General features: G+C 48.3%; 2 protein-coding genes across 3 annotated transcripts; both read left to right on the forward strand.

Moving 5' to 3' along the window:
- The first annotated feature begins 1,396 nt into the window (after window positions 1-1,396).
- Window positions 1,397-18,151, forward strand: cped1 (cadherin-like and PC-esterase domain containing 1). Of its 2 annotated transcripts, XM_084573153.1 has the most exons (21): window positions 1,397-2,211; window positions 4,230-4,410; window positions 6,566-6,660; window positions 6,732-6,816; window positions 6,893-6,962; window positions 7,080-7,227; window positions 7,333-7,460; window positions 7,680-7,752; window positions 8,062-8,238; window positions 8,368-8,466; window positions 8,536-8,633; window positions 8,802-8,863; window positions 8,940-9,126; window positions 9,208-9,376; window positions 13,651-13,750; window positions 14,607-14,743; window positions 14,857-15,077; window positions 15,171-15,272; window positions 15,345-15,432; window positions 15,509-15,655; window positions 15,909-18,151. In XM_084573153.1, the coding sequence occupies exons 1-21, from the start codon at window positions 1,987-1,989 to the stop codon at window positions 16,110-16,112; spliced, it is 2,796 nt and encodes a 931-aa protein (XP_084429279.1). In that variant the 5' UTR covers window positions 1,397-1,986; the 3' UTR covers window positions 16,113-18,151. The 2 variants fall into 2 exon arrangements, with proteins under 2 accessions (XP_084429279.1, XP_084429280.1); XM_084573154.1 differs by lacking the exon at window positions 8,062-8,238 and having other exon boundaries at window positions 8,428-8,466.
- A 1,036-nt stretch (window positions 18,152-19,187) lies between these two features.
- wnt16 (wingless-type MMTV integration site family, member 16) lies at window positions 19,188-22,449 on the forward strand. The gene is made up of 4 exons (XM_084573165.1): window positions 19,188-19,430; window positions 19,934-20,160; window positions 20,583-20,872; window positions 21,010-22,449. The coding sequence occupies exons 1-4, from the start codon at window positions 19,339-19,341 to the stop codon at window positions 21,460-21,462; spliced, it is 1,062 nt and encodes a 353-aa protein (XP_084429291.1). The 5' UTR covers window positions 19,188-19,338; the 3' UTR covers window positions 21,463-22,449.
- The last annotated feature ends 267 nt before the right edge of the window (window positions 22,450-22,716 follow it).

Below are 22,716 nucleotides of genomic sequence, written 5' to 3' on the forward strand. Positions count from 1 at the left end.
TGTCACAGTCAACGTTAGAATCAGGAGACATGTTCAGTGGAAGGCTGACTCTGAGGACTGGGTCAGAACCGGGTCAGGTGGTTCTGGTCTGATGGGACACGTTCCTCCACAGACGCAGAGCTGGTTCTAGATGGTCTGAGAGGTTCCACATGTGGATCAGGTTCTGAAACATTAAACCGTCATCAGTCTGAACATGTGATGGTTCAGTGCTGGAGTCCTGGTTCTGGTTCCAGACCATGATGGAGACTGATGGGATGAAAGATGAAGAAACGGATTGTAGACCTTAAACTATGAACCCAGAGGGTCCCGTCCCGAGTAGTGAACACAACACTGAGACCAGAACTAATGAAGTGTCTCTGAGAAGCTTCAGGTTCATGTTTCTGACTGATTTTTATTCTTCACCTTAATGTTCTACGTAGCTAAAGAGTCTGCTCAGGACAAAGACCAAAGGCATCGAACCTGGTAACTTGGTAGAAGTCCTATCATGTCACTTTACCAAGGTGTTAATACACATGCCTACAGCTAGGTGGCGCTATAATAAGCCACTTTACGTTTTGGCTCATATCTGTAGAACCGTGTGCCCTAGGAACAAAATTCTTTCTCCCTCCGACTCCTGATATAACCCTGGTTCTAATGGACTAGGCCACGCCCATTTCCGCCTGCCATTTTTTAAAAAACATTGCACCTCAAAGCTAAACCAACTCCTCCCAGCCCGTTCATCCAGTTGTCACCAAACTTGTCACGTACCATTTATGGACAAAGATAATAAAAAGTTCGCTAAAGAACTTTATCAGAGTTATTGATTACAAAGTTAAAGGATAATTAGTTTTTACAGCGTCCAACAGTTTAACTCCAAAGCTAATGTTTTGTGACGTATATACCCAAACATAATCAAACTTCATATCACTGATAATAACATGATTCTGTACAAACACTCCACCTTCTGTGACCCTTGGTCTCTAGGGGGCGCTACAGGTGACACGGAAACACAAACCCTCCTGACTCTCAGTCTCTTCTCAGCCAAAGGGTTCCTCCTCAGACACTTTCTCTCCTTTCAGGTCGTGTCCAATCCGCTTGAGACTCTGCGTCCTGCTCGGGGACGACTTGGCCACAGCATGGACCCCTTTATGATCGCTGGTCATCTGGTTATTGTTGGTTCTGGATCATTGGAGTCAAACTGGTTCATGTTAATGTCCATTAGAGATTAATCTATACACGTTCAGGGAAACCAGGTTCTGGTTCTGGTTCTGGTTCTGGTTCAGACCAGGAGAGAAGCTTCATGTGCTGCTGTCTCTTTAAGAACACACACACACACACACACACACACACACACACACACACACACACGCTGTGTCCATAAATAACTCCAGAGGAAGAGGAGGAGGAGGAAGAGGAGGAGGAGGAAGAGGCGACCTCCGCCTGAGCAGAGACCTCTGACAGAGAAGAAGAAACAGTTTCAAAGTATAAACCAGAGAAGAAGAGTCTGAAACCTGACCCCCTTCCTCCTCCTCCTCCTCTTCCTCCTGATTTAACTCAGACCAGATGCTCCTTCTTCTTCTCCGCTTGTTTTTAACTTCTCACCAGACTTCATGTGATTTCCGTCTCATTTTAGCTCCGCTCAGTTTTAACGGGAGACGCTGGAGCTCCGTTTAACGGGACTTTACCGACAACTGGTCCCGGTGGAGGTGAGAGGAGACGCCGCGGAGTAAAGAGGAGAAACGAGGAGAAGAAGAGGAGAAGAGTGGCGCAGTTTGGACGGAGAGGAGGAGGAGGAGGAGGAGGAGTGAAGGAGTCATGTGTTCCTCTGTAACTCATTTCGAGGACTTTAAACTTTGAACCAGGGTCCGGTGGAAAATGTTCAGATTTAAAGTTTGTTTCACCTCCAGAGGAAATAAAACTCGTTTCTAATAATAAAGAGTTTCTACGGTTTGGGTTCCCCTGACCTGCAGATGAAGATGATGAAGATGAGGTGAAGGTCTTCCTCTCATGCTCCGCCTCCTCCTCCGGTCGGCCGGGATGCTGCTCCGCCGCCGGTCCCACTCCGGACCGCTACTGCTGCTCGGGGTGGCGGCCTGCGTCCTCTACCAGGTCCTGGTGGTGGCTCGGAACCGGCTCCGGTTCGAGGTGGGCAGCAGGAAGCCGGCGGAGGAGGTCCTGATGGAGGCCCGGAGGTTCGTGTGTGGCCTGGAGGCTCAGTGGAAACACGCACAGGTGAGTCTACCTGAGCTACAGGTGTTAGCGGTTAAATTGATCATTTTTACTATGGAGTCTGGTTCTGAGGTTATGAGTTTAAAGCCGCTTTACCAGAGTCCATTTAAAAATCTGAGGATTTTAACATCCAACACATTCAGATTGTTTACATCCATCAGAACCAGAGTCCATTCACAAACAGCTCATTTTAAAGTGTGTAGCTGCTGAAAGTCTAATGTTCATTCATCCAAACCAAACTTCACTCAAAACATGGACAGTTTAAATTCAAAGAAAAGATCCAGACACCAACGTTCATTCAATAAACTAGACTTTGTGTTTGTTGGCTTCATATCAAGAGATAGAGTTTGTTATTTTAGCATCACAGGCTTCAACCAAACTTCATCCGGAAAACTGTGAATTTATCATCAGCACTAATGAAAAACGTCAGAATTCACTGAACGTTCTTTAAACGACAGGTTTCTGGATGGACCTCTATATGTGTCCCCGACTCCTTGTTGTCGTATTTTTAGATCATGAGCACAAAGGTTTGATTTTACTGCAGGATGACGGACAGCGCCGTCGACCAATCAGAGTCCGGCTGGCCTGAAGTGTTCTGATAAAAATGTTGGTTCTGGTTCCTGATGGGGGATGACAGGGTGGACTGGTTAATGACAGCAACACACACACACACACACACACACACACACACAGCAACACACACACACACCAACACACACCCTAACACACAACAACACACACCCTAACACACACACACCCTAACACACACACACACACACACACCAACACACACACCAACACACACACCAACACACACACCAACACACACACCAACACACACCAACACACAACAACACACACACACCAACACACACCCTAACACACAATAACACACAGTGTGTTTGGTTTAGTTTATGGTGTCAGCTGTTCACCCTTAAAGGAGCAGCGTCGTCACTTTAGCACCACAGAAGAAGAACGACAACATTAACCTCCACCTGTCTTCCTGGTCGTTCATACACGCTGGATGTAAACATGTAAACATAAACAAACATGATGTAAACAAGCAGTAACCAGACGAATAAATCTTTTCTAGTGACTTTATTTATTCAGTCGTTGTCACAGAGATGATTTCAACAGCCAATCAGACGCAGCCTTCCTCCAGTGCTCTGTCGGGACCTTCCAGGACCTTTGGGGTCTTCCAGGACCTTTGGGAGTCTTCCAGGGTCTGGTCTCACCTGTTGTCTGTCAGCTGTTCAGTGGTTCCTGCTGGGAGTCTATTTAAATCCAGACTGACCTCAGGAACACGTGGTAGATCCTGGGTTCTGTTTTCTCTCAGGTCTGATCAGCTGATCTGATCCAGATCCTGTGTTCAGATTGTTTCTGCCTCATGCTGGAGTCTTTCTCTTTGTTCCACTTTGATTTGTTCTCGTGCTCTTGTGCTCTGGTCGTCAGGTTCCACAGCTGCAGCATGTTTCACGTTTATCACTTTAACAGCTGAGGGTCACGGGGTCACGGGGTCAGGGGGTCACGGGGTCAGGGGGTCACAGGGTCATGGGGTCACGGGGTCAAGGGGTCACGTGATCAGTGAAGAAAGACTGAATCCTGATTAACCCCTTGACGCCTGAATTGATTTACAATTATATTAAAAAATAATGACTTGTGTTTTTCCTTTCAAGCTGATGCTAAATGAAACGTTAATTTGTCTAAAGTACAAAGTATAAATATCATTTTAGGCATGAATGGTAGAAATACATTACAGACTCAAATTACACACTATAACACCAACTGTTATCATCCAAGCTTTTCACTTAACTTTAAAACGTTAATTTGTCCTGTTGGTCCTACAAGACACCGGTGCTTGGTCCGTACAGAGTGGAACCGGCGCTGGAGGGTTACGTACGTGGGCTCAGCCACAGTCTGAGTGAAGAACATTTTAGAGCGGTCTCATTCTGGACCCAGTTCTGATCTGTGTCATTGACCTGGTTGTGATCAGGAGTTGGTTCTGTTTGTCGTCTCCTCAGGTCCGGGCTTCGGTCCAGAGACCCAGCCGCTCCCCCCGCCACCGGGCCGTGGTTCTGACGGGTCGACAGTCGCTCTCCGACACCGAGGTCCAGCTGTTCCAGAGGGTTCTACAGCAGAAGGACTACGACGTCCAGACGTCCAGATACGCAGAGACAGGGCACGTCCTGAGGACACAGGACGGTAAATGTCCCACGCAGCAGCTGTTTCCTGTCAACAATCACAGTCACATGATCACCAGGCACTTCCTGTTTCCTGTTCCGTGTTTACCTTCTAGAGACTCGACTCAGCAAAACGACACAAACAGACGTCCTGTCTGTCTCCATGGTTACAGGTGTAACGTCCTCTGTGTCTCTATGGTTACAGGTGTAACATCCTCTGTGTCTCTATGGTTACAGGTGTAACATCCTCTGTGTCTCCGTGGTTACAGGTGTAACGTCCTCTCTGTCTCCGTGGTTACAGGTGTAACGTCCTGTCTGTCTCCATGGTTACAGGTGTAACATCCTCTGTGTCTCCGTGGTTACAGGTGTAACGTCCTCTCTGTCTCCGTGGTTACAGGTGTAACATCCTCTCTGTCTCCGTGGTTACAGGTGTAACATCCTCTCTGTCTCTATGGTTACAGGTGTAACATCCTCTGTGTCTCCGTGGTTACAGGTGTAACATCCTCTGTGTCTCCGTGGTTACAGGTGTAACATCCTCTGTGTCTCCGTGGTTACAGGTGTAACGTCCTCTCTGTCTCCGTGGTTACAGGTGTAACGTCCTCTCTGTCTCCATGGTTACAGGTGTAACATCCTCTCTGTCTCCGTGGTTACAGGTGTAACATCCTGTCTGTCTCCGTGGTTACAGGTGTAACATCCTCTGTGTCTCCGTGGTTACAGGTGTAACGTCCTGTCTGTCTCCATGGTTACAGGTGTAACGTCCTCTGTGTCTCCGTGGTTACAGGTGTAACGTCCTGTCTGTCTCCATGGTTACAGGTGTAACATCCTCTGTGTCTCCGTGGTTACAGGTGTAACGTCCTCTGTGTCACCGTGGTTACAGGTGTAACGTCCTCTCTGTCTCCGTGGTTACAGGTGTAACATCCTCTCTGTCTCCGTGGTTACAGGTGTAACGTCCTCTCTGTCTCCGTGGTTACAGGTGTAACGTCCTCTCTGTCTCCGTGGTTACAGGTGTAACATCCTCTGTGTCTCCGTGGTTACAGGTGTAACGTCCTGTCTGTCTCCATGGTTACAGGTGTAACATCCTCTCTGTCTCCGTGGTTACAGGTGTAACATCCTCTGTGTCTCCATGGTTACAGGTGTAACATCCTCTGTGTCTCCGTGGTTACAGGTGTAACGTCCTCTCTGTCTCCGTGGTTACAGGTGTAACGTCCTCTCTGTCTCCGTGGTTACAGGTGTAACGTCCTCTCTGTCTCCGTGGTTACAGGTGTAACATCCTCTGTGTCTCCGTGGTTACAGGTGTAACGTCCTCTCTGTCTCTATGGTTACAGGTGTAACATCCTCTGTGTCTCCGTGGTTACAGGTGTAACATCCTCTGTGTCTCCGTGGTTACAGGTGTAACATCCTCTGTGTCTCCATGGTTATAGGTGTAACGTCCTCTGTGTCTCCGTGGTTACAGGTGTAACATCCTCTGTCTCCATGGTTACAGGTGTAACATCCTCTGTGTCTCCATGGTTACAGGTGTAACATCCTCTGTGTCTCCGTGGTTACAGGTGTAACATCCTCTGTGTCTCCATGGTTACAGGTGTAACGTCCTCTGTGTCTCCGTGGTTACAGGTGTAACATCCTCTGTCTCCATGGTTACAGGTGTAACGTCCTCTGTGTCTCCGTGGTTACAGGTGTAACATCCTCTGTCTCCATGGTTACAGGTGTAACATCCTCTGTGTCTCCATGGTTACAGGTGTAACGTCCTCTGTGTCTCCGTGGTTACAGGTGTAACATCCTCTGTGTCTCCATGGTTACAGGTGTAACGTCCTCTGTGTCTCCGTGGTTACAGGTGTAACATCCTCTGTCTCCATGGTTACAGGTGTAACGTCCTCTGTGTCTCTGTGGTTACAGGTGTAACATCCTCTGTGTCTCCGTGGTTACAGGTGTAACATCCTCTGTGTCTCCATGGTTACAGGTGTAACGTCCTCTGTGTCTCCGTGGTTACAGGTGTAACATCCTCTGTCTCCATGGTTACAGGTGTAACGTCCTCTGTGTCTCTGTGGTTACAGGTGTAACATCCTGTCTGTCTCTATGGTTAAAGGTGTAACATCCTCTCTCTCCGTGGTTACAGGTGTAACATCTTCTCTGTCTCCGTGGTTACAGGTGTAACATCCTGTCTGTCTCTATGGTTACAGGTGTGGGTGGGTGGAGCCTCCTGCTATGTCTCAGCAGCTCAGAGCGGAGCTGTCTGAGGAGGATCTCCTTCCCTCAACTGCAGCGTCATCAGACGGTGAGACACCTGTCCTCAGCTGACATCACCTGTGACCTGTGACATCACAGCTCACTTGTCTCTGTCTCCAGGTGAACCTGCTGCCTGGACTGATGGAGGCGTTCTCTGATGCAGGTGGAGGTCTGTGTCGCTTCCTCACTCGGTCCCAGTCGACAGGTAAATCACCAGAGGGGCGGAGTCAGTCTCCAGGGCAAGATTTAACCTTTAACCTTCAACCTGTCTCATGTCCCAGGATCTGATCTCCACATGAAACCTCACGCCTGTGGATCGACCAATCAGAAGCTGCAGATTCTCCAGGACAGGTAAGTGGTCGGCGTCACAGCAACTCATCCTGAAACTAAATACTGTCTAAATGTCGGTTCTCATCTGGTTCTCATCTGGTTCTCATCTGGTTCTGATTTCTGTTTTTTTGTGTTCAGTCACTCTCATGCCCAAGCCCCGCCTCCTGCACTGGTTGCCATGGTGAATGTTTATGTCCTGGTGACCTCAGTGACCCCTCTGACCTCCTTCCTGCATGATGTCAGCGTGGTGACGACCAATCAGCAGCTGAGGGGACGAACAGTGAAGGTGAAACAGCTGTCAATCATCTTCAGGATGATTTTCAGATAAAGGTCACATGATCCCTGAGGTCAGGTGACCTTTATCTGCCCCTCTCTTAACTCCTCCCCTCAGCTCAGGGACTTCCTGCTGCAGCAGCTGGGACCAGTGAGCTCCCATCATGCTTTGGGCCAGGTGAAGAAGGTGATCAGTGAGGTGCTGCTGGCGGCGTCGACCAATCAGAAGCAACCAAATGTTAACAGGTGAGATCCTCCATGTTGTGATGTCATCAGCTCCAGCTGATCATGAGTCCTCTATTGATCTGCAGGATCAGTCAGCATGTTAGCATGTTAGCATGCTAGCATGTTGGTAGTGACTGTAATGTGAGAAACTAGAGTCCAGTTCAGATCTAGTTTTTGGCTCCTGGGGGTCGCGGCTCAGACCGGTTCAGGTGGTTCATGGAAGTCTGGTGTGTGTTTCAGGTGTGTGTCGTGTTTCCAGCTGTTCACCTTCACTCTGGTCTTCAGCGGCTCCATCACACCTGTCGTCGTTCAGGTACGAGACGACTGCTGCTCCACGAAGACCCTCAGGATTCTGCGACCCCCCCCCCCCGACCCCCCCGACCCTCAGACTGGTTGTAGGCGGAGCTGGACGGTTGTTAATTAGAGTCAAGCTTCACTGATCTCAGATGTGAACCAGCTCCTTGTCCTCGTGTTTATCTGATCACAGAGCTCAGAATAACTGAACTTCACTGATCCTTGAACACAGCGCCGTCTCATCTCAGTCCAGATGTTGTTCAGTTGAACGTCCAGCAGAGGGCGACGTGTCCTCAGCTGCCTCTCATGTCTGTCTCCTCGTCCTCAGGTGGACACACGGTTGACCTTCTGGTCTCTGAGCGATGACTTCTTCGACAGACAGGTCACCAGAGACCAGGTCCTGGAGGACACGCTGGACTTCCTGCTGCCGCCACAAACTTACCTGTCCTCAGAGACACACCTGTCCTCAGAGACACACCTGTTCTCAGAGACAGGGGGACGGCAGGTGACTTCACAGTTTTTTTTTAAAATTACTTCAAATTTACATAAACTCAACAATTATTAACTTCATAAAATAAATAAAACGTTTTAAATGAATTCTGTTTCTGTTTCTATTCTCCGGGTCGTGTTGCAGGACTCCGGCTGCAGAGCGTCTCTCTGTTTGTCAGACAACGATTTTCTTCTTCTGCTCCAGTTTCAGCAGCTGATGAAGACGCCGTCGTCCTTTCAGCTCGTAGGTGTCCTCTCAACGTCTCATCATAAAAACTTTACATGTTTTAATACTGAACACGTCTCTCTGCAGCTCTACCCCGGCATCTCGTCCTCGTCCTCGTCTCCTCTGGACGTCCTCCTGGTCCAGGTGGCTGCTTTCTACCATGTGAAGACAAACATCAGCTGCAGGTCAAACACGTCGTGTCTCGGTCTTTATTAGTCTCAGTCACATGTTAGTTTTTATTATTATTATAATCTGATGTTCAGATCTGATCACATCACGTCTCGTTATCATCACGTATTCGTTTTAGCTCGTCATCGGCTTAATTAACGACATTAACACTGATCAACTCTCAGGACGGACGAGACGGAGGAACCGACCAATCAGCATCCAGCTGTGTCCTCCTCTCAGGACCAAGGTCAGACATTAACACCTGTAACATCTGGAGCTCTGCATCTCGTCTCGTCTGTGATTGGCTGATTCCTCTGTTCCAGGTATCTGCGTCGACGCCCACCTCCGACAGATCTACACTGACCCCCCCCTTGCCCTGACTCCGCCCTTCAGCCCCCGGGTCAAGGAGTACCGCGCCGAGGTGACCTTTGACACAGTGACAGTTCGAATCCGGCCTGAGCCCATCAGCCCGGCCTGCAGGGTCCACCTGGATGAGCACAGAGGACCCAGGTGAGACCAGGACAACACCCTGACCTCTGACCCTCTGACCCTCTGACCTCTGACCCTCTGACCTCTGACCTTCTGACCCAGGATGGCGAACTACCCAGTCGGCCTTGGCGACAGCAGGATCAGCATCCTAGTGACAGACGACTCTGAGCAAGACCCCGTTGTCATGACGATCTACACCGTCCGCGTTTACCGCGAGAGCCGGCCCAGTCTGCCCATGTTTGGAGATCATGTGACCTGCAGCTTTGTTCAGGTAGATCAGCTGTTTCCTGTCCAATATCAGTCTGAGTCTGTGACCAGTCTGTGACCAGTCTGTGACCAGTCTGTGACCAGTCTGTGATCAGTCTGTGATCAGTCTTATTGTCTGTGACCAGTCTGTGACCAGTCTGTGACCAGTCTGTGATCAGTCTGTGACCAGTCTTATAGTCTTTGATCAGTCTGTGATCAGTCTTATAGTATGTGACCAGTCTGTGATCAGTCTTATAGTCTGTGACCAGTCTGTGATCAGTCTTATTGTCTGTGATCAGTCTTCTAGTCTGTGACCAGTCTGTGATCAGTCTTATTGTCTGTGATCAGTCTGTGATCAGTCTTATTGTCTGTGACCAGTCTGTGATCAGTCTTATTGTCTGTGATCAGTCTGTGATCAGTCTTATTGTCTGTCATCAGTCTGTGATCAGTCTTATAGTCTGTCATCAGTCTGTGATCAGTCTGTGATCAGTCTAAGATCAGTCTTATAGTCTGTGACCAGTCTGTGACCAGTCTGTGACCAGTCTGTGACCAGTCTTATAGTCTGTGATCAGTCTGTGATCAGTCTTATTGTCTGTGACCAGTCTGTGATCAGTCTTATTGTCTGTGATCAGTCTGTGATCAGTCTGTGATCAGTCTTATAGTGTGTGATCAGTCTGTGATCAGTCTAAGATCAGTCTTATAGTCTGTGACCAGTCTGTGACCAGTCTGTGACCAGTCTTATAGTCTGTGATCAGTCTGTGATCAGTCTTATTGTCTGTGACCAGTCTGTGATCAGTCTTATTGTCTGTGACCAGTCTGTGATCAGTCTGTGATCAGTCTAAGATCAGTCTTATAGTCTGTGACCAGTCTGTGACCAGTCTGTGACCAGTCTGTGACCAGTCTTATAGTCTGTGATCAGTCTGTGATCAGTCTTATTGTCTGTGACCAGTCTGTGATCAGTCTTATTGTCTGTGATCAGTCTGTGACCAGTCTTATAGTCTGTGATCAGTCTGTGATGAGTCTTATTGTCTGTGACCAGTCTGTGATCAGTCTTATAGTCTGCGACAGGTCTGTGATCAGTCTGTGATCAGTCTTATAGTCTGTGACCAGTCTGTGATCAGTCTTATTGTCTGTGATCAGTCTTATAGTCTGTGACCAGTCTGTGATCAGTCTTATTGTCTGTGACCAGTCTGTGATCAGTCTTATTGTCTGTGACCAGTCTGTGATCAGTCTTATTGTCTGTTATCAGTCTGTGATCAGTCTTATAGTCTGTGATCAGTCTGTGATCAGTCTTATAGTCTGTGATCAGTCTGTGATCAGTCTTATTGTCTGTGACCAGTCTGTGACCAGTCTGTGACCAGTCTGTGATCAGTCTGTGATCAGTCTTATAGTCTGTGATCAGTCTGTGATCAGTCTTATTGTCTGTGACCAGTCTGTGATCAGTCTTATTGTCTGTGACCAGTCTGTGATCAGTCTTATAGTCTGTGATCAGTCTTATTGTCTGTGACCAGTCTGTGATCAGTCTGTGACCAGTCTTATAGTCTGTGATCAGTCTGTGATGAGTCTTATTGTCTGTGACCAGTCTGTGATCAGTCTTATAGTCTGTGACAGGTCTGTGATCAGTCTTATAGTCTGTGACAGGTCTGTGATCAGTCTGTGATCAGTCTTATAGTCTGTGACCAGTCTGTGATCAGTCTTATTGTCTGTGATCAGTCTTATAGTCTGTGACCAGTCTGTGATCAGTCTTATTGTCTGTGACAAGTCTGTGATCAGTCTTATTGTCTGTGACCAGTCTGTGATCAGTCTGTGATCAGTCTTATAGTCTGTGATCAGTCTGTGATCAGTCTGTGATCAGTCTTATTGTCTGTGACCAGTCTGTGATCAGTCTTATTGTCTGTGACCAGTCTGTGATCAGTCTTATTGTCTGTGATCAGTCTGTGATCAGTCTGTGATCAGTCTTATAGTCTGTGACCAGTCTGTGATCAGTCTTATTGTCTGTGATCAGTCTGTGATCAGTCTTATTGTCTGTGACCAGTCTGTGATCAGTCTGTGATCAGTCTTATAGTCTGTGATCAGTCTGTTATCAGTCTTATTGTCTGTGACCAGTCTGTGATCAGTCTTATTGTCTGTGACCAGTCTGTGATCAGTCTGTGATCAGTCTTATTGTCTGTGACCAGTCTGTGATCAGTCTTATATTCTGTGACCAGTCTGTGATCAGTCTTATTGTCTGTGACCAGTCTGTGACCAGTCTGTGATCAGTCTTATAGTCTGTAACCAGTCTGTGATCAGTCTTATAGTCTGCGACCAGTCTGTGATCAGTCTAACAGCGTCACCTGTGATGCAGGTCTAAGTTAATTAGGTCAGCGGGGCCCCTGGTCGGGCCCCTGAAGAGCACAGAGCTCATTGATGTGCTGCTCTTTGAAGTCTGTTCATTATCGGGACAAAGCCCAGCAGAACAGAACCAGAACAGAACCAGAACCAGATTGACTAAGACAGATCAGCTCGGCACCAATATTAACCATCAATGACCGCGAGAAGAGTTAGAATAAAGAATAAATAAAATAAGTCACTGAAGAAGAAGAGTTCATGTGTAGCGTCATTCAGTAGAATCTGTTGTTTTCTCTATGGAGTTCTGAATGGAGGTGAATGATTGCTCAGGGGCTCCAGGAGGTGGCAGCAGTGAGACGTTGTGATTGGAGAATGATCAGGAACAGTCTACTTCCTGTATGTTGAACATGTTAGATCTGATCCGACAACGTTGAGGGAAACCACTGCTCCAGGTCTCTCTGGTCCAGGTCTCAGGTCTCTCTGGTCCAGGTCTCAGGTCTCTCTGGTTCAGGTCTCTCTGGTCCATGGATCATTGTGTTCAGCTCTAAATAAACCTGGTTCTTCTCCAGATGAGTCAGAAAGTGTAAACTTCCATCTGAATATTGTTCCAGAGTCGTGTCCGTGCTCCGTTTAGACAGAAAAGATCTGAAATCACTGATGGAAACTTCTTCTTCTTCTTCTTCTTCTTCTTCTATGAATCTAATAACCTCTGGTTTCTACTTTACTTCTATTCCTGGTTTCATGTTTCATAGATTAAAAGACCAAAGGTGAATTTTACTGGTTTAACATTTAAATTGAAAATCAAATCAACTCTTATTTATTTATGTAGTTTTTATTTCAGAGTCTAAAACCAAACTTAAAGCACCAGAAGGTAACTGGACCGTTACTGAACTCCAGAATCAAACTCAAGGAAAAGAAGCTGTGACAGAATCAAAGTCTGAATATTTCTGAATCAGGAGTTTAGGATTTGTTCCGATCTGGTCCGTCTACTTAGAGTCTGAAATAAAAACGAATTCATTTAAAGTTAAAATTTTTAATTTAAATGTTAAACCAGTAAATGTCCCTTTAGTCCTTTAATCTAGAAGGAAGAGAAGTGTAGTAGAGACCAGAGGTTATTAGATTCACAGAGAAGAAGAAGAAGAAGAAGTCGTTTCCATCAGTCAATGAAAATCTTTCCACATGTGGCCACGACTTAAAAAAAATGAAATGTAATATGAAAGTTGTCTTTCTTCTTTTAAACTACACATAAAATAAAGGTGTATAAGTGTAGCTGTTACAGTTTGGCTCGGAGCGTTTCTGTTTCCTGTTTCATTCTGGTGTCTCTGCTCCAGGACAAACTTGAGTCCCTAAGTTTGTGAGTTTTGCTTTCGTCCCGTGTGAAGCGTCTCAGACGGATGAAGTCAGAGTTTGAGGACGTGGCGCTGATGAAAGGTGGCGGCGGCTCGGAGCTCTGGTACCAACAAGAAAATCCCTGTTAAGTTTTCTTGTCTCACTTTGTTGCGAGCTGCGACGGCGGCGTGCAGAATGTGACACCACGACGCTGAAACCTGCAGCAGCAGAAGAAGAAGAAGCAGACGAGCTGTTTGTGACGGCGGCCCCTGTGAAGTCGGGGCCAGACGTGGCGGCTCCCACGGGGCCCCGGGATTTACATGACCTCTGACCTCTGAGAGAAGGCCGCCGATGGAACGATGCGCCCTGCACATCTGACAAAGAGGAGAAGACGAAAGAGAGGATGAAAGAAGACGAGGACCAGGACGGGGACCTGGACGGGGACCAGGACGGGGACCTGGACGGGGACCTGGACGAAGACGAATCAAATCTAAATAGAGAAGAAGAGGCGGGGCTTTAGACAGGAAGTGTGTCGCCTCATTTCCTGTCTGAAAAAAGACACAAGCTGTCCTCATGTCCTCGATCTGTCTTTGTCTCTCCGTGGTCTCCATGGTAACACGTCTCTGGTGTCTCTCTTACCAGGACTGTGGTCTCAGGGTCCAGCCAGGTTGGTCCTGTGGTCTCCAGCCTCACATCACGTCTGAGAGTCCAGCCAAGTCCTGCAGCTCAGGACATGCCCCAGGTTGGATGTCTCTCACCTGTCTTACCTATCTGTCTCTTGCCTGTCCGTCTCACCTGTCTGTCTTACCTATCTGTCTCACCTGTTTGTCTCTCACCTGTCTGTCTCTCACCTGTCTCTCTCCCTTATCTGTCTCTCACCTGTCTCTCTCCCTTATCTGTCTCTCACCTGTCTCTCTCCCCTGTCTCTCTCTCCTGTCTGTCTCTCACCTGTCTGTCTCTCACCTGTCTCTCTCCCTTATCTGTCTCTCACCTGTCTGTCTCTTACCTGTCTCTCTCCCCTGTCTGTCTCACCTGTCTGTCTCACCTGTCTGTCTCCCCTATCTGTCTCTCACCTGTCTGTCTCTCACCTGTCTCTCTCCCCTATCTGTCTCTCACCTGTCTCTCTCCCCTATCTGTCTCTCCCCTATCTGTCTCTCCCCTGTCTGTCTCTCTCCCCTGTCTGTCTCTCACCTGTATGTCTCTCACCTGTATGTCTCTCACCTGTATGTCTCTTACCTGTCTGTCTCCCCTGACTGTCTCACCTGTCTGTCTCTCACCTGTCTGTCTCTCACCTGCTGTCTCTCTCCCCTGTCTGTCTCTCACCTGTCTGTCTCTCACCTGTCTGTCTCACCTGTCTGTCTCTCACCTGCTGTCTCTCTCACCTGTCTATCTCTCACCTGTCTGTCTCTCACCTGTCTGTCTCTCACCTGCTGTCTCTCTCACCTGTCTGTCTCTCACCTGTCTGTCTCTCACCTGTCTCTCTCACCTGTCTGTCTCTCACCTGTCTGTCTCTCTCCCCTGTCTGTCTCTCACCTGTCTCTCTCCCCTGTCTGTCTCTCACCTGTATGTCTCTCACCTGTCTGTCTCTCACCTGTCAGGTCGGTGGGTGGTTCCGTGTCTCAGCTGTTCTGACAACAGGACTTGTGATTGGAGAGAGGTTGCCTGGCAACCAGACAGCTGTTATCACCCGTTAGTGGACCGCCCCCTGCTGCAGGACTGTCTGAAGGACAGGAAGGTGATGTCAGCTGATCGCAGGTCACATGATCTGTCATCATGTGCCTCAGCCTCTGAGGCAGGAAAGTCACCTGTCCCTCTGTCCCCCCTGTCCTCCCTGTCCTCCTGTCTCAGGTGCTGTTCATCGGAGACTCGACCAATCGTGGGATGATGTACTTCCTGATGGAGCGGGTCAACTCCAGCCTGGAGGACTGGGACAAGGCTCACGACACGCTGGTGCACAGGGACCTGAACGGGGGACGGACTCTGGTCAGCTACTCGTACTACCCCCAGTTCTGGCTGGAGCCTGGGACCAGACCCACCTTCAGACAGGCACTGCTGCAGCTGCTGGACAGGTGAGAGGACGTCTCATTGTGCTGGTGACACACTGTCTCCAGGTCTGACCACTGTCCTCCATGTCCTCCATGTCCTCCATGTCCCCTATCAAGGTCCCAACCTCTGGAGAACTCCAACCGGACAGTTCTGGTGGTGGGAGGAGTCCAGTGGCTGAGCACCAATCACCTGAGGACACTGAGAGAGGTGCTGGACAGGTAAACATCACCCACTCATTACTGTCCATCATGTGGACATCAGTTGTTACCATGACAACCTGTCCTCCTCAGAAAGTCTCTTGGTGACGTGGCGGTGGTGGTGAAGTCTCTGGGGATGGGCTTCCACCTTCCTGTGGACGGGATCCGGTCTCTGAGCCTGGTAGGTCCCTCTTCCTGTTGTCACATCCACTCAGAAACCACCTGGTCACATGACTCTGTGTCTATTGGTCGATCAGACGGAGGTCCAGCGTCTGCACACAGAGAACGACAACATCATCGCCGCCGCTAAGCATCATGGGTACGAGGCGATTGACACCTTCAGCATCACCATGGGTCGATACAAGGAGTTCCTGCAGGGACGCTGCGCCTGTCACTTCCACGAGGTACAGCAGCCAATCACTGATCAGTACGCTGGTCACATGGCCCTTAAAGGAAGGCTACACCTATTTCTTCACCTGTTCTTCTCTGATTGGTCGTTGTGATCGTGGTCTTCTCTGATTGGTCGCTGTGATCGTGGCCTTCTCTGATTGGTCGCTGTGATCGTGGCCTTCTCTGATTGGTCGCTGTGATCGTGGCCTTCTCTGATTGGTCGCTGTGATCGTGGTCTTCTCTGATTGAATCATTTTGTTTCCTCAGGTGAAGAAGTTCTGGTCTCCAGATCAAACCACGTTAACCTCCAACAGAACCAGAACCACACCTGGACTAACTGGCCAATCAGCTGCGCTGGACATGGACCAAGAGGCGGGGCCTAACCTGCCGACCTATCATGTTAGAGGACCAGTGAACCAGGTGTACTCTGAGATCCTGCTGAGCCGCCTCTGTCCCAAAACCAGAGACTGAACACCTGAGAGACCAGGACTCACCTGTCCCCTCCAGGACATGAATTAATTCCAGTTGAAGGAGGAGCCAGTTTATCTCCTGTACCTGTCTCAGGTGGACTCATGATGGCTGCGTTCAGTGTCCCGGTGTCGGCCATGACAGTGTCAGGAAGTGGAACCTCTGACCTGATGGTGTCTTATGTCCTGACTCTACTCGTCCTCCTGTGTCTACTCTCTACTCGTCCTCCCATCTCTACCCGTCTCTACCTGACTCTACTCGTCTTCCCGTCTCTACTCGTCCTCCCGTCTCTACCTGACTCTACTCGTCTTCCCGTCTCTACTCGTCCTCCCGTCTCTACCTGACTCTACTCGTCTTCCCGTCTCTACTCGTCCTCCCGTCTCTACCTGACTCTACTCGTCTTCCCGTCTCTACTCGTCCTCCCGGCTCTACTCGTCCTCCCGTCTCTACCTGACTCTACTCGTCTTCCCGTCTCTACTCGTCCTCCCGTCTCTACTCGTCCTCCTGTCTCTACCTGACTCTACTTGTCTTCCTGTCTCTACTCGTCCTCCCGTCTCTACCGGACTCTGCTCTTCTTCCTGTCTCTACTCGTCCTCCCGTCTCTACTCGTCCTCCCGTCTCTACCGGACTCTGCTCTTCTTCCTGTCTCTACTCGTCCTCCCGTCTCTATCCGTCCTCTCGTCTCTACCTGACTCTACTTGTCTTCCTGTCTCTACTCGTCCTCCCGTCTCTACCCGTCCTCTCGTCTCTACCTGACTCTACTCTTCTTCCGGTCTCTACTCGTCCTCCCGTCTCTACTCGTCCTCCCGTCTCTACTCGTCCTCTCTTCTCTACTCGTCCTCCTGTCTCTACATGACTCTACTCTTCTTCCTGTCTCTACTCGTCCTCCCGTCTCTACTCGTCCTCTCTTCTCTACTCGTCCTCCTGTCTCTACCTGACTCTACTTGTCTTCCCGTCTCTACTCGTCCTCCCGTCTCTACTCGTCCTCTCTTCTCTACTCGTCCTCCTGTCTCTACCTGACTCTACTTGTCTTCCTGTCTCTACTCGTCCTCCTGTCTCTACTCGTCCTCCTGTCTCTACTCGTCCTCCTGACTAAGCCTCCAGGAATGTGAGGATCATTATTTCTGACTCCAGAGGTTGAAGGTTTGTTGGATTTGTTCACCTGCAGCTGAAATAGTTTTCATTTGTGAAGCGTGACGATCTGAACAGATGAAAGAGAAACTCATGGAGCAGTCATGCTGCAGCCAGGAGGTCCAGGTTCTGGTTCTGGTTCTGGTTCAAGCTGCTGTCAGGAACTAGGTAAAGATGGAAGACTGATAATCAACTGTCAGTTTTCCCACTCAGTACCTGAACGCACCCAGAACCTGAACGCAACCAGAACCTGAACGCACCCAGAACCTGAACGCACCCAGAACCTGAACGCACCCAGAACCTGAGTCCTGTCGGACTCACTCATATAAATTTAAATATATTTAAAGACCAAAGACCCTCTTTTTTCCTGAATTCATCCTGAAGACCCTGAACGCAGCACAGTCCATTGTGTCCTCAATGACAAACACTAGCTGCTAACTTCATGCTAAAGCTAAAGCTAATGTTGCACAGCACACTTTCTGATAGACAGCAGCTAGTTTACACCTGAGTATTAGCATCTAGCTTGTATGCTTGCTAGTTTCTAAGGTGGATGCTAACCAGTTAGCAGTGGATGCTAACCAGTTAGTGAAGGATGCTAACCAGTTAGCAGTGGATGCTAACCCTCAGTCAGGTTTTCCTCAGTGACTGATTGTGTTCCAGATATTATCCAGAACCAAAGATATTATATATATTTACGTCTTATGTTATTTTCTATTTTTCTACAGATGCTTATTTTACCTTAAACTCTGTTTACAACTCATGAATATTTATAAGAGACGATGTTTAATGTTAATAAAACATCTTTATATCAAACATGGAAGTGATGGCGTCTGTTTTCTTGAGGCCTTTATGGAGGCTGACGAGCTGAGAAATGTTTGGAGACGTCTTTGATTCCAGATGTGAGAACAGGCGTTCATAATCCAGCTGTTTCAGATTTAACTGAATCTAAATGAGTTGTTTTATTGTCTCAACAGTTTCTGACACAAATATTCACTCTGATGGAACAGAAATGAACAGAAGTGGAGAACTTTGGCTGCGTTCAGACTGCAGACGGATCTGATTCAAATCTGATTCCTTCTCATATCCGATTTTTAGGGCTGACTGTTCACACTGCCTTTAGCAAGTGTCCAAATCGGATATGGTTCTGTTCAGACTGGGCCACATTCTTCACCGGTCTGATAGGTTGCTGTAGCAACGAGCGGAAGCGTCATTCAGCACGTGTATTTGTCAGACGTCATATAATTGCGACAGCGACAAGCAAAACAACAACAAACAACACATGGATGTACACGTCAGTGTAAAGATTTATAAGGCATGCAGTTTCTTCCTCTGTCCAAGGCGAATTGTTTTCAAAGTCCTCCTCCATTGTGATAGCTGTAATATCACTGTCCGTGGCCGTAACGTGGCTCCTCCACAACGGAAATAGGCACGCGGTCTGGCGCATTGGTTCTGGCCTGGCGTCGCGTAAGTGACGTCACGGACAGTCAAAACCCATCTGAGTGTTGGGAGCTGTTCAGACTGAGACGCATCTGTCCATATCCGATACGAATGCGATATGAAACTACCTCTGGATGTGGTTTGCAACCGTTTGGCAAAAATCGGATTTCATGTGATCTGTCACTGTTCAGACTTCAAAATCGAGATCCGATTCAAATCTGAATGGGCCAAAAATCGGATTTTGGCTGGCAGTCTGAACGCAGCCCTTGAGTTCTGAACCAAACTATTAAAACATGAACGGATTTAAATCTAAATGATCGGTTTATAAACTGATCAGTATCTGAGTTTGTTCTGGATCTGGCTCTAAATTAACCCTCAAACCAAACCTCCTTCTAAAATCCTCCTCTTTAGTTCCACCTGCTCTCATTACTAATAATTGCCCTGATCCATGCTACCAATCAGAGGCTAGCTCTGACGTCAGAGGCTGAGCTGACCAATCAGGATCGTCCTGGACTCGTCGGGTCTCCCGCTGCGTCTCCTTTCTCAGTAAAAACTTTTCTCCAGGTGAATTCCTGCGTCGGATCAGACCAGCGACGATGAGGCCGAGGCTGCTGCGCCTCTGACGGGCAGGCTGAGCGCGGAGCCTCGTGGATGAAGAGGGATGGAGCCCCGGAGCTGTGGAGCCCGACTCATGTGCGCCCTGACGCTGCTGCTGGTGTCCGTGTGCCCGCTGTGCTGCAGAGCCAGCTGGATGTGAGTACGAACCAGAGTCTGTTCTTCTTTAGCTGAGTACTGCCACCAGAGTCCAGCTTAAAATCCACCGTTTTAAAAGAGATTTTATTTTTGTCCAGTTTTCTTTCAAACCAAACTTCATGAAGAAAGAAGGTCATTTAATGACTTTAATCTAATGATAATAATAATTAGCTGTTTCTGAGCGCATGTAAACGCAAGTGGATGCGCATGCGCAGTTCATTTACAGAGTTAATTATAGAAACTCAATTTAACAGCAGCTCAATGTTTAATTCAGTTGATAAAGAGACTTTATTGAAATTAAACCATCAACTGATTTTAAATGCCGATTAAACTCCACACACAAAACTAGAATCTGTAGCTTCAGTAAATTTAATGGATTCTCTTTATTATCTGTTGTATTTCTAAAGCTCCATGTTTGATTGTTTTCGCTGAGTTTCTCTAAATCGGATCTTTTCTGAACGGACCCTGGTCCTCCGGAGCTCTGACCACTCTGTCCTCCGCAGGTGGCTGGGGGTGACCTCGGCGGGAGTCCCGGAGAAGCTGGGCTGCTCCAGCCTCCCCCTGAGCCCCAGGCAGCGGGAGCTGTGCCGCAGGAAGCCGCTGCTGCTGCCCAGCGTCACGGACGGAGCTCGGCTCGCGGTGTCCGAGTGTCAGAGTCAGTTCAGACACGAGCGGTGGAACTGCTCCACCTCCGAGGAGCCGCCGGTGTTCGGACACGAGCTGACGAGCGGTGGGTGTAGACCACGGAGCTCCGGTGGTTCATGTTAGTCACTGTTAGTATCAGTTACTATTATTTACTTTTAGTAGAGTAATCCACTGGACTATCTGAGTTACTGCAGTAATATTAGTTACTGTTGGGTACTCTCAGTACTCTGAGTACTCTAATTATCTGAGGTAATCAGTAATCTTAGTTACTCATAGTGACTGGGTTAAGTATCAGCTCCTCTCTGCCCCCATAGGAAACACTGAGTAACTACACAACCACTTCCCACAACATGAAATAATATAAATCTTTGCACTGAGCTGCTGGTCATGAAGAGCGAGTTGATCACATGATGAGAACCTTTTACTGTTTAGATTCATTAAAGTCAAATCATGACATGACCAAATAAAACACATTCATTCATAAACAGACTTCTCTCCGTCCCACAGGAACCAAGGAAACGGCGTTCATCTACGCAGTGATGGCGGCGGGACTCGTCCACGCCGTCACACGCTCCTGCAGCCAGGGCAACATGACCGAATGTGGCTGCGACGCCCGGCTGCAGGGCGGCGTCTCGGCGGCGGAGGGCTGGCACTGGGGCGGCTGCTCAGACCACATCCAGTATGGGACCTGGTTCAGCCGCAAGTTCATCGACAACACAGTGAAAAACGAGTCGAGCAGCAGAGGTGGATTCACACTGAGCACCATGAACGGGCACAACAGTGAAGCCGGACGCCAGGTACCGCTAACCGCTAACGTTAACATGCTAACCCCAACACCTGCTCCACAACAGTCAAGTAGACTGCCTGTTAAACATCAGATGTCTTCTGCCAGTTTATAGTGATTTCTTTAAGTCTTTCTGTTTCTGTCCTGCAGGCGATAGACAGGACAATGTCCGTCGACTGTCGTTGTCATGGTGTCTCTGGTTCCTGTGCGGTGAAGACGTGTTGGAGGACGATGGCGCCGTTTGGGCGAGTCGGCTCGTATCTGAAGGAGCGATACGAACGCAGCGTTCAGGTGTCTGACCGGTCAAGGAGGAAGACTCGGAGGAAAGACCGCCTCCCCGCCGACAAACACCAGCTCATTTACCTCAACAAGTCTCCAAACTACTGTCTGGAGGATCAACGGAGGGGCGTGGCCGGCACCAGAGGACGCCGCTGCAACCGGACCTCCACCGGGCCGGGCGGCTGCAACCTGCTCTGCTGTGGAAGAGGATACAACACTCACGTGGTTAGACACGTCCAGCGATGTGAGTGCAAGTTCGTCTGGTGCTGTTATGTCCGCTGCCGGCGCTGCGAGAGCATGAATGACATGCACACCTGTAAATAATGTCACACCTGGAACTAATGTCACACCTGTAAATAATGTCACACCTGGAACCAACAACACACCTGGAACTGGCATCACACCTGTACATAACGACACACCTGTAAATAATGTCACACTTGGAACTGGCATCACACCTGTACATAACGACACACCTGTAAATAATGTCACACTTGGAACTGGCATCACACCTGTACATAACGACACACCTGTAAATAATGTCACACTTGGAACTGACATCACACCTGGAACTGATGTCGCACCTGTAAACAGCAACATACCTGGAACTAAAGTCACACCTGTAAGTATCGACACACTTGGAACTAATGGTCACAGCTGGATCCAACGTCACACCTGGAACCAACGTCACACCTGGAACCAACTTCACACCAGGAACCAACATCACACCTGTAAATACGAGGTGGATTTTGTGGAGTCGTGAGAGACTAGCAGAGTCAGGTGATGTGGAAACACCTTTTAATAAAGAACTGACCTGGATGTGATAACAGACACTTCACACCTGGAAGCTGCTTCGTCAGGTGTGATCACAGGTTAATGGACTTCCCTTCATTCATTCAGATCCGGTCTCAGGAGTTGGATGGAGTCATGGTTTCTGCTCACAGACATGTTTTGGTTCTGGTTCTTCCAGAATAAAGTTCTGTTGTTAGTTCTGCAGGAACTAAAGAAACAAACATTAGAAATGAATCATTAGAACAGACAAAACTTTGATCGTTCAGGTTCCTGAGGAAGCGAAGCAGAACCTGTGACAGCTGAAAGGTTCAACATCATCAGACTGAATCAGCCGATTCATGAACCTGATGTTTGTAATATTTTACTGAACATTTCTGTTGGTTTTGATTCAGTCAAAGAAAAATCAAATACTAAAATCAATATGAAACGCTGTGATTTAAAGTTTACCAGAAAATGACACGGATAACAACTTCTCTGTTCAAGATGTTATTTAAGTCGTGATTCCTCTCCAGTTTGAAATAAAATAATAAAAAATATTTTCTTCTTCTTAGCTTCAAATGAAAATTATTTCAAGAATCTCAACCTTAGTTCTTTAGGTTCTAGTTTACCTCTGAAGGTTCTGGTCGAGTGGTTCTAGTCCAGTCTGGTCTCCTTGCTGCTGTCTCAGAGGTTTTTCTCATCAGTGATGACTGAGCAGAACGTCTCAGCTTCTTTTTTACGCTCCAGGATTTCCTGCTATTCTAAACCTGAACAGGGTCTACCAGGCACAGCCCCAGGGGCCTCAGG

Source organism: Chelon labrosus, assembly GCF_963514085.1.
Source record: "Chelon labrosus genome assembly, chromosome: 23".
Taxonomy (NCBI): domain Eukaryota; kingdom Metazoa; phylum Chordata; class Actinopteri; order Mugiliformes; family Mugilidae; genus Chelon; species Chelon labrosus.